At 39.7% G+C, this 12124-nt stretch overlaps 1 protein-coding gene across 1 annotated transcript in view; it reads left to right on the top strand.

Moving 5' to 3' along the window:
• The window catches only part of LOC134534989 (prolyl endopeptidase), a 37174-nt gene that overhangs the window by 18953 nt on the left and 6097 nt on the right, over window positions 1–12124 (top strand). Inside the window, exons 11-15 of the mRNA XM_063373782.1 lie at window positions 1151–1299; window positions 5123–5335; window positions 6078–6225; window positions 7039–7149; window positions 8591–8659. Of these exons, the coding sequence (XP_063229852.1) occupies window positions 1151–1299; window positions 5123–5335; window positions 6078–6225; window positions 7039–7149; window positions 8591–8659 (690 nt within the window). The remainder of the gene's footprint in view (window positions 1–1150; window positions 1300–5122; window positions 5336–6077; window positions 6226–7038; window positions 7150–8590; window positions 8660–12124) is intronic.

The raw sequence follows: 12124 nt of genomic DNA, 5'->3' as shown, positions 1-12124 counted from the left end.
CTGGTACATCAAGGTAGCATTAGAACTTCGCCAGACGCAAAGATACCTACCACAACTTAGCAATCACTCATCAATGTCTTAAATAACCTCTACGTTGAGAACAGCCAAACCCATTCATTCATTTCTTGAATGCTTAACCAATGAAGAAATGATAACATTTATTTGGAAAGTTTAGTATGCTTTTACTGGAATGTTTTTAGTTGGAAAGTAATATAGTTTTAAATGTACCGTATATACTCGTGTATAGCGGGGCCCTTTTTTCCCTTCAAGTAAAGAAAAAAAATAAGGATGCGCGCTATACACGGGAAAAAAAAAAGTGAGGGGGTGTGGCGGGGAGGAGGAGAGGAAGTCGTTAACTGCCGGGTGACGTTTCTGGCCAGCCCCCACACATATATACAAGCAACGAGGCCTCTCTTTCACACACACTCACACACACGCATGCACGCACACAACCTGGTCTCTCGCGCACACACGCTCACAACACACACACACACACACGTGCGCGCGCAAGCTCCCACGTCTCTTGTTTATTTTTAGACCTCCCCCTCTACAGAAAGCCAGCGCAGCTAGTAAAATAAAAGAGAAAGAGAGAGAGAGAGAATGTTGACACCGGTCCCCTCTCCCACTTCCTTCGCTTCCTCGTCCCAGCTGCTACCGGTGAGTTATCTAATCCTCAGCGTCTCCGTTCCTGCCTGCCTCCCTCCCTCCCTCCCTCCCTCCCTCCCTCCCTCCCTCCCTCCCTCCCTCCCACGTACGATAAAGCGCTTCATTATCTTCCGTCTACACAGCAGAGTTTAAGTATTTTCCTGACGCATCACCACACATCAATTTAAATTATCATTTGTTTCATAAGTAATTACTTAACAGGTACCACAAAATGTTAGTAATATTTATTTATGGGAAAAAAATTTAATTTTTTTTTTCTTTGGAATTTGTTGCAAAAATCGTGGTGCGCGCTATACACGAGGGCGCGCTATACACGAGTAAATACGGTATATATTTTTATTATAAACTTGTCTACTTTATTTTATGCATGTTGTTTACCAAGACTTCTCTTTAATACTTTAAAGGTGTAATTTCGCGCTCAGTGTATTCTGTCGCAGGAGAGAACTCGAATCCTATGTTCGCTGAAAGGATTTTCCACATGCAGGACCTGGTGAAGAATGGATCCAGCCCGTGCCTGCTGTACGGCTACGGAGGCTTCAACATCAGCATCCAGCCGACATTCAGGGTGCCTCGGCTGGTGTTCTTGCAGCACTTTGGAGGCGTTCTAGCCATACCCAACATTCGAGGTGGAGGGTGTGTGTGGCGCTTCGTATATACTGTTTATTTTTATAAGCTATTGTAAAACCCAGGAGCTTTCTTTTATCTTTAAAGTTTTTTTATGTTTAAAAACAATATTATAAAATATGTCTATAAAAATTTTGTATAGTCAAATAATTGTACACAAGCGTTTAACACTTTATTCCCGTTGTCAGAAGTCCAGCAACACACGCGCACACACACACAAACAAACAAACAAACTTTTAATTCATGAAGAAGTTCCATCTAAATTTCAAAAAGACTATCTTCCTTTTTCAGTGTACACTAACCTTCATTTGAAAAAATATATTATTATAAAGATGACGAACATTCAGCATAAGGCCACATAACATATTTTTGTGGTAGACATAACCTAACATTTTTAATAAGTAAAACTTTTTAATAGGACATTAAAAAAAATTCTAAGAAGAATTAGGTTTCTTATCTACATTACAAAACCCGCTGACTGCAGTTGCTGTTTTCTTTGACGAATGCTGCTCGTCAGAAGAAACTTTAGACATTTTTTGGGGTGGTTCTGGGTAGGGATGGTCGGATACCCGAAATTTCGGGCAGTGTTTCGGGTATAAAGTATACCCGAAATTCCGGGCGGGTATTTCAGTGCCCGAAAATATCGGGCACCTTGGAAAACGGCAATACTGCACGGCGCAAATAAACAAAGCTTCTTTGTTTGGAACACGCGGCAGCTACAGGAACACGCCACGCCGCCGCCGCCCGGCACCAGCCGGTGAAGTAAGTGTGCGTGAGAGATAAGATAAAGAAGGTGAAGAGGGAGCGAGCCCTGTCAGCAAGTGTGTTTGTGGGAGGGGGAGACATAAGATAGCGAGCCCTGCAGCAAGCGGAAGTGGTCAAGGTCAACATTTACCGTTACACTCTCGCTGGCTGACTAACGATTAGTGATGGGAGCAGTGACAAATTTTGTTCCTGTGACACGCCGTGACCAGTGACATGAAAGTCACAGGGTCAAGTCACCGTGACATTGTCACTGTTAGTGACCTTGCTGCTAAAATGTAAAACCGGAGTTTTTTTATTAATAAATATAGTGTAACATAATCTCCTAATAATTGTATATTTTTATATATGTGACATACAACATGTAATCATTGATAAACCAAATTAGTTCATAGTTTATTGGAATTATTAACTATGCATTTTTACACATGAAATAAATATCTTCTATATTATTTATAAATATGTTTAAATAAAATATTTTTTTATTAAAATATAACAATCATCACATTTTTTAATAATATGCAAAACACGAAAACTTGGCAATATCCTACTTCACCGAATTAACAGTGTTTGTTTGGCTTTTTTTTTTAAATTTGGACAATAACATTTAGTTCAGATTCACAAAATTTGTGAATCATTTAATGATTTTGAACAGAGTAACTGGACACACCAGTGTCGCTGCCTCGCCGAGAGAGTACTCGTGTGTCACGTGTTGCTGCTGCGGCAAGTCACCATTAATTTCCCGGCGCCGTTACTCTTAGGGACCTGTGACTCGCACCGCAGTGACACGAGACCCGTGACATGCCAACCGCGCCGTTACTCTTAGCGACCTGCGACCCACGCCGCAGCGACTCGCACCGCGGTGACACACTCGTAGCGACACGTGACCCGTGACACGCATCGCAGCGACAAGCGCGAAGAGACGTGACATTGGCCCTGTTACTTATAGCTAAAGTCACCACCGTGACACGTGACATTGCAGTCGCCGTGACAAAGTCACCGGTACAGTAAATATTCCCCATCCCTACTAACGATGCAGCTAGTCGCCCGCCTCTCTCACACACACACACACACACACACACGCGCGCGAACGCACGGCGCATGCTCAATGCTCAATAGTCACAAGTAGTGTTCCAAGGCCGGTGGAGCTGCTTGCTGTGTGCGAGAAGGATTATATGCTGACTTTAGTTACACACATCGTAGTTGCGTGGCATTTGCAGAAAGTGGTCGTGAATTGTTTTGTATTTAATTCATATCATTATTTTACCAAAATGGATACCAGTGGAAGTGTAGGTCAAACAATCAGCAGTGACAATGAACCTTCAAGCAACTACCCAAAAACAATTTAGTTAATAAGCACTTTATTTCCAAGATTAATATGCACTCTATTTTTTAGTTTAATGTTTAACTTTCATATCAGTGTAACCATTAGGTACTGGTGTGGTATAGTAAATAAATAAAAACAGTTCAGGCTTGTCAATGCAAACTTAAGTACGACTATTTTATGTTCAAAATTTATTTCATTAACTGATTTTGATGCCCGACCAAGTTTGCCCGAGCCCGCCCGATGTCAAATTTCTCTGCCCGACCATGACAAGTTCTGGGTCATCTGGGTCGTCATTATCTTTTCTACATTTGGAAAACTTAAACGACGTAAGCCTGCTCATCGCAAATCACCTCAAGAACAATAATATTGTAAACGTAACGTAAGAAGTGTGGTTATAGAAATTTGCGTCGGAAAAAAGAAAACACGAGAAATAATGATGGCTGCCGCGACTATGCTAGTCAACTTAGTACCGTACTGTAAAATTTACTGGACCAGTACTTTTAATACACAAGATTAAATTAATATTTACTATACCTGACTGTTATATCCAAAAAGGCCAAAGAAAATAAATACCTACATCCCAGTAATTTAAAATGCGTAATTTACGTAATCATTTCCTACCGCATTTGTCTTGTGTTAACTTGATCACGTGAATTTTTTCCCAAATACGAGAGTTCTCGTACATGCGCTTTATTTTAACGTATGGGGTATGCAATCTTTGGTGATTTTACAACACTTATCGTACATGGACTATAGTTAAAGGTATAATATACAAGATCTTTGGCATTTGTACGATAGTTTATATTACGTAGTACGAGAAATGCATACAAAATTCTCTACAGTAAACAAAAAACGAAGCGTGCCTATATGAAAAAATGCTATGCGAGTTATGCAACGATTAATAAGAATTTTTTTTTATTTTGTCTGCGCTTGAAACTGTTGATGCGACGATTATGCGATAAAAGTCTGAATATTACAAGTAATGGAATTTTGTTGTGCTGTTTTGTGGATGCTCTCAAATGGGGTTTAAAAAATTAGAAAAACGTAATTTTTTAAACGAACGTTCGGTTTTTCGAATATATTTTAAGAGGTTTCGAACCGAACCCTTACGTTCGGTTCGGTTCGAAATTTTCGAACTTTGCCCAGCACTATATAATAGTTATGTTGACATTCAATGTATGTTACATCACATATCACATTTTTACTTGGGGTGCACGAATGGCATAATTTGTTGTCGAGTAGTGCAAAAAAAATTGAGTATTTTTGAGTCAAATGGTCACCATATTTTTTCTTCTTTGTTTTTATTTTCATTTTAAGCTCAACTAACAGGAAATAGTGGCACGATAGGTCATACTGTACATATCTCACATAGGGGTAATTCGGGGGTTGGCAAAGGGTTTTAGTTGTCGCCCCAGAATTGTCCAATCCTGTATTTAGCAGGAGAGTGAGTATTTTTATTGTTTCCATAGACCGAATGGTGAATTACATTTTGAATGCTTGTGCACCCATAATATTTACTAATGTTAAACAAATACCTTATGTACATACTTTTTTTAACTCTCAGCAAATGAACTGTTTAGGTATTAGGCATTCTGATAATATGTGCATTCCTTCTTGTAAAGTAGATTGATGTGATTTGTTTTGTTTAAACTAGTTTTAAAGTGATCTGAATTGTGCATAACTGTACTGCAATGCTGTAAAGAAAAGACTCGCATTAGCGGTGGCATGGTTGGTCTGTTGCAGGGAATACGGGGAGGCGTGGCACAACGGTGGGCGCTTTCACAACAAGCAAAACGTTTTCGACGACTTCCAGTCGGCGGCAGAGTACCTGATAGCCGAGGGCTACACTAGCCCCAACAAGCTTGTCATCCAGGGAGGCTCCAACGGCGGGCTACTGGTGGGCGCCTGCATAAACCAGCGTCCCGACTTGTTCGGGGCGGCCATCGCTGAGGTGGGGTGAGTTCATTGGGCTTCACAGATGTCCCACCGAGGCAGGTGAGCCTAGGGAGGGCTTGGAGAGGAAGAATCAGTAGACACTAGAGAGCTGCAATTTCAATTGTTAATTTGTTATCAGTAAAGGTAAAAATATTTCTCGAACCGTGAAGTAACCACACAATAATGCAAAATCTAAACCATTTTACTTTTAATACTACCGGTAAATTAAGATAAAATAACACCAGGAGCATAAAAATATTCTTAAAAATTTTCTTTTGCATTTGCTTGAGCTCTGTTCTATTTTTAAGAACTCAACCCAAAATTACCTTCCAGTTGAGTTGAGTCCACACTTGTTAATTTTCTAGTCGAGTTGAGTCTGGGTTTGACAATGGTTCAGAAAAATTAACCTGTAAATACGAACCACCACACACACACACCCTCAATCCCGATTGCCAGGTATAGCCAGAAGCCCCCAAGTGCTGCAAAAACACCAGCTCCTGAGTTGAGGGTCAGTTGAAGGCCCTTCTTTTAGCAGGACACTACATGTAGATATTCATTTTAGTTTATTAAGATGTTGTATAATTTGGCACCGCTCATTGTACGTTTTTGAAAGGGTGTAGAAGTGGACGCTGATGTCAGATTATATTTTAGAGCTGTAAGCAAGTGCACCCTGAATTATGTGGTACAGCACTTCTCTCTTTATGTCTCTAGAAATTTGTTTTGTCACGATTGTGTTACTGACTTAATCGTGTTGACTGTGCAGTGTATTCGACATGCTGCGGTTTCACAAGTTCACAATCGGCCATGCGTGGACCACTGATTACGGCTGCTCAGATGATGTTGAACACTTTGAAACGCTGATCAAGTACTCTCCGCTGCACAACGTCCACGTCGCTGAAGACGATGTGCAGGTGAGTGCCCACCGGGACGTTCTGGTTTCACTGATGGGTGTCAGTTGGTACCATCCATTGGCGTAGCTGTGTTCATAATGTTGGGGGGGGACAAATAATGATTTTGATGTCATGTAAACCCATTCCCCTCTTACTAAGAGGGGGGTCCGGGGGTCCTCCACCGGAAAATTTTGATTTTAAAAGTGCAAAATAGTGCTTATAAACAGTTTTTGTATCTAACCATTGGATACATCGATGTTAAAATTATTATTGTTTCCCCAAGATAAAATTTGATGAGAGTAGAATTTAAAAATAAAGTTGGGCAGAATAATATTATAAAATAAAAATACCACGGTCTAGAAAGTTGGGGGGGACAGTCCCCTCCACCCAAAAAGTTCAGGGGGGACACGTCCCCCCTGTCCCCCCCGGTTCCTACGCCCCTACTCCTCTCCCGTGTGATAACTAGAAAAGTAGTGAGGAAGTGTTTGTGTTTGAGTGCAGTTTCAATTAGGCATAGAAATGGAATCTTGACTTCTATTTAATATCATAAAAAAAAATTATTCTTGGGGAAAAAAACGTACTCCAGTGATGATCAAATCTACTTTTTTAAGTCCAATTTTGAAAAGAGCACTCCGAATCTGAATATGGAACTCAAAAATTGAGGAATAAAATAATATATTTCTCCCTTGTACAAACAGCATTATGATAATTTCTCCCCTGGTTCCCTTCTGCATTCCACAATTTCCACTGCAGTGAACCATATTTCAGCACGATGTACCATAGAGATGGAGTCGTGGTAGCACGCTCCCTCTGCTACTTGTACCCGTGTTGCAGTACCCGGCGACGCTGCTGCTGACGGGCGACCACGATGACCGCGTGGTGCCGCTGCACTCCCTCAAGTTCATCGCGACCCTGCAGGCCACGCTCGGCCACGTGGAGAAACAGGTAACACCTCCAGCTGCCAGGTTGCTTGTTGATTCCGTGTCCTTCAGAAGCCTAGGCGCGTCCAGACAGTATTGTAAGGTAATGCAGTGCTACCTTTGAATATATATACTGTATAGAAGTCGCGAGTGGATAGGATTTACTCTACGTTTTTCAGAAGCGTATGATGAGCAGCTTGGGAACTTCACCGCTTCAGTGCGCTGCCGTAACGCCCTGTATCGTCTTAGTTGTTATTTACACGTTAGAGCGCAGCGCTGTCGCCCGCTGTCATACCCCGCACCCCTCATCCATCATTCACTGCAACTCAACGTCGTTCAACGGGAGGGGGAAGGGGTGTTTGAAGAGTTCGACACGTGTCCGCTAGGGACCACCACAAGTCGATGCCTAGAGATGGTGGCGATTGCAGCGGTGAATTAACCAACTACCTCAAAACCGTATTAGAAATTTTAACCTGGGCTGGCGACTTCTATACAGTATATATATTCAAAGGTGCTACTCAGTATAACATTTGGCAAACCCCTTCATGAAGTACCCTATTATATAAGGTAGTGTCCAATTTATTGGTCCTGTCAACTACTTTATAAAGATAATTCTTTCTATGTTTTACTTTGATTCACATAGAAGAATGTGTTTTTGAACTTTTGCCTGTTTGGTTTATTTACATATTTCAAAAAATTATAAATAATAAACAACACCTCACAGTGTATGTGTGGGCTTGGAAAAAAAAGGGGGGGGGGGGTGGGGGGGCTGATTTATAGGCACATCATCCTTATCACTGTTGACAGTTTTAATCTATTTTTAAATTGGACTATTCTCTTTTCCAAGAAATGTGAGTAACCTATATATGTAGTGTGTTAATTGTTTTAGCTCCAAAAAAAGTCCTCTACATTTAAGTTATCAGAATGTGTAAAATAAAAAACTCCACTTAAATAACCCTATAATATTCATATAATTAATTTTTTTTTTCACCAGACAAAAAAAAAATAATGTAACCCTGAAACTTTTCTCAAATTTTGAAATCCCTTACACTCTAGTTTTCATGCGACTAGATTAAAAATGTTTTTTTTATGGAGTTTTATAGAAGCACAGTAAATTTAAGAACATTCAAGGGCCTCCAAGCAATTAATAGAATCAAAGACTTTTTAAGGAAATCAGCCCTGTAAATGAACCCCTTCAGTGTAAGTGATGAAATGTGTAGCTACGGAAGATTAGAGTAGGTAAGCAATGAAAACTTAGCAGTCACAGAGATTACCTTGCACTTTTTCCTAAAAAAAAATATGTATACATACATGTGTGTGTGTGTGTGTGTGTGTGTGTGTGTGTGCGTGTGTGTGTGTGCGTGTGCACGCGTGCCTTTGATGATGAATGATTGCAGTACACAAAAGGTTTTTGTAAATGTGCACAAATTTTTTTTTCATCAGGCTCATAAATTTTGTTTTTGCAGACTAATCCACTTATGATTTATGTGGATACGAAGAGTGGTCATGGTGCTGGCAAGCCAATGAGTAAAGTTGTAAGTATCCTCTCTGCATTATACGTACATAACTCTGTGTACGTTGGAGTTCTGAGGTAACAAATAAGAAGACAGTTTGTAATAATCCAATCCTCTGGGTAGCTCAGATTTAACCTAGGGTGCACATACGTAAACACTTCAAGAGATTTGGATAGAATATTAAAATAAAATATTTAGGTTCCCAAAATAAATGTTACTGTTGATGATTGATTAGTGAAATAATGTCTCTCAGACACAGTGAATTTTACATTTTTTTTATTAATCCATTGCAAAAATTCACGAGTCACCACGATCGCCATCTTCAGACCAAAAAAAAAAAAAAACAATTAATTATTTAAAATACAAATAGACTTTATTGACTCCAAAACTAGGGGTGCATTAGTATCATATTTTAAGTTGTGTCAAGTAGTACAAAAACTAGTAGTCCAGTCAATCTAGACATCCGAAGATACATAAAATTACAAAAAGCTGAAAGTCGGTAAAATTGTTCAAAACATAATTATAAATAAAATTTAAAAAGTCCTCATCGATCCGGTACCTGGAAAAAAATTTACTTGAGGTCAAAGGTAAAAAAAATGGGTTTTTCGTGATTTTCAGCAAAACGGTAAGTTTTTTAATAAAATTAGCTCAGACAAACATTGTGGATCATGTAATTATTATCTATAAAAAATGTATCAATACTTTTTTTCCTAAGAGCCACCGTTTCTGAGATATAACGATTTAAAAAGTTGGAAAAGTAGTATCGTCATACATAATATGAACACTTTTCCACGCCACCTATGAGGTAGTGTACTTAGCGCTTTTTTTTTTAACGTGGTTTCCCCTGTAGGCCTATTCCACGGGTCTGTTGTGTAGCAAGGTTCAAACCATGCTAACTGCTATTATTTTTGTAGCAGCAAACCATGGTCTGATTACCATCTTTGCCTTGCTGGGTGGATCTTTAGGTTTCACCAGTTTATTAGAAATGAACAAAAACAAGGTGTGATTCCGTCTGAAATATAATTACTCCATACTGAGGAAGCTTATAACAGATACAAGAAAATATTAACGTACAATATTAATTACATTCTTAAACAGCTCTTAGGTATATTCAAAAAAAATTATTGGCCGGCCGTACATGGAATTATCAAAAGTTTCATTTACTAAAAATACATAAACCAATAAAAAAAAACACAAAAATGTTTAAACGATCCCAGGATATATACTTAAAGTCCAGAAATTATGTTTATCTAATTAACTGCATCTGACGACGTAATTTAAAGAAAGTTCAGAAAAGGGTCAAAAGATACAGTAGCACCGGAGGTCGGGGCTTCGTTTCCCGGAGATCACGCGGGTACATGATGCCTGGGCGCTTGTGTCCTGTTGTGGAAGGGAGATGAAAATGCCAATTCGGCGTCCGGCTGTCGGACCCTGTCTGGAACAGTCCGAATCAAAACTGATCAGAACTTGAACACAGACAGTATACGGGGCAGAAAATGCCAGGAAAAGTTAAGGGGAGGTTGGGGAAAGTCGCGGATCGTCACTCACCAGACAGGGGAGTTCGCTTCTGTTTACTGATGCGTCTCTCGCCAGGAACTGGATCCCGCGATTACGCGGCTGGGCGCGGTCGTTTTCATCATTTCAAAAAAAAATTAAAAGAAAAATAACTATTTCATTTTGTACTACGCAGACGGACTAAACTACTTGAAAAAGATTATTGGGATAGCATCCCTTATTTATGCGACTACATTGTCGGTTGCGGCCGGATGGAAGTCTTGCAGTGTCTCGTCGACTCGCCGATAATCGCGAAATGGTCCGTCTGCAATCGCGACGCGGTGTCCCGCGGAGAACCGATTCTCGTAATTAAAAGTAACTCTTGAATCAAAAGTGGAGGGGGTGACTGGGAGTCCGGACCGAAAGGTTCCGAAGTTCCCCGAGAGGGCGTCATAAAAAAAACTCTGACTGATGTCTCGAAGTTGGTAGCACTGGCCGACTTTAGCGCTACCTGTTGAGAGGTGTCTGAAATAAAAGAATCGACTCGCCCAAGGCGTCTGCTTAAACCAAGGGTTAAAGGGACAGTCCGGTGCTACACTCTGGCGGCCTACAGGGTAAGTTGGCTGGGTGGTTCGCGAATTTGCCGCTAGGTATCGTGTGCGGTCCATCTTGGCACACACATTTTTTATGCAAGGCGTCCTTGGAGACGGTCGCTGTCACCTGGGGTTTCTGACCTGTCATTGGCCTTAGATGTATTCTTAGAACTAAAGAGAGGGGAAAAACGCAAAGACGCTGGGAACAAGCGTCCATGACGTGCTTTTCGAGGAGAGAACCTAATACGTATTCGTGACAGTAAAGGCTATGGTCAGCTCGCCTCTGAGAAATGGTAACAGCTCGTCCAGAGCTGCTGTAGGTGGTTTTAGTCATGAAGTGAAGTAACGTTACAGGCCTGGGACGTGCCTGGAAGCGAGGGAAATTTTAAGCGAGCTGCCAACAATGTATTGGGTCTGCAAAATATCAGATACGTCTCTGGGAAAGGTGCTTCAGACTACTGGCACAAAGTTTAACTTAGGGGAGTACACCAGCCTAACAAAGTGTAAATCGCCCTTTAGTAACCAAATTATAGAGCAAATAAAATTTCCAAAATTAATTTAAAATTATAATAAAATTAGAAGAAAAAAAATGTGTCGAAGTACCAAATTTCCGGCACAGTTGTGATTCTGTTTAATTTGAAACTATTGCATTATAACAGATATTAGCAAGGGTTGAAAATGATAAAAGCAATATAAATTTTTAAAAAAAGTAGAGAAATTTATTTTTCAGATCCATAACATTCAAATACTTCTGCTTCCTCTTCTTCTTGATCTTCTTATGTATATTTTATATAGGTAAGTTACAATCACCAATAAAAAATTATTTTTACTTATATTACAGCTTAAGTGATGTATATACGTGGCGTACTTATGCATATTATGACGATTTCTACTTTTCCAACTTTTTAAATCGTTATATCTCAGAAACGGTGGCTCTTAGGAAAAAAAAGTAATGATACATTTTTTATAGATAATTACATGATCTACAATTTTTGTCTGGGCTAATTTTATGAAAAAACTTACGATTTTGCTGAAAATCGCGAAAAACCCATTATTTTCCAGGTACTGGATCGATGAGGACTTTTTAAATTTTATTTATAATTATGTTTTAAACAATTTTACTGACTTTCAGCTTTTGTGAATTTGTGTATCTGCACTCCTATTTTATGTGCTAAATTGACCGGACTATAAGAGTATTTTCAAGTTGAGTAGTAAGTTTTTTTTTAAGCTCAAGTAACAGAAAATAGTGTAATGTAGTAGTGAGGCTTGCTCGGCATATTTTTCAAAGATTAATGTTTAGTTTCTCCCATATACAAACAATATGGACAAAATCCTCCTGAGTTACAAGTGTTAAGGACAGCAGTTCTTTCATTGCTGTGGTATTTGACATTTCTTTTGA

The sequence above is a fragment of the Bacillus rossius genome, chromosome 8, assembly GCF_032445375.1.
Source record: "Bacillus rossius redtenbacheri isolate Brsri chromosome 8, Brsri_v3, whole genome shotgun sequence".
In the NCBI taxonomy this organism is placed as follows: Eukaryota; Metazoa; Arthropoda; class Insecta; order Phasmatodea; family Bacillidae; genus Bacillus; species Bacillus rossius.
The sequence above is the reverse complement of the archived record's forward strand: the minus strand, read 5'-3'. Positions and strand labels throughout refer to the sequence as shown.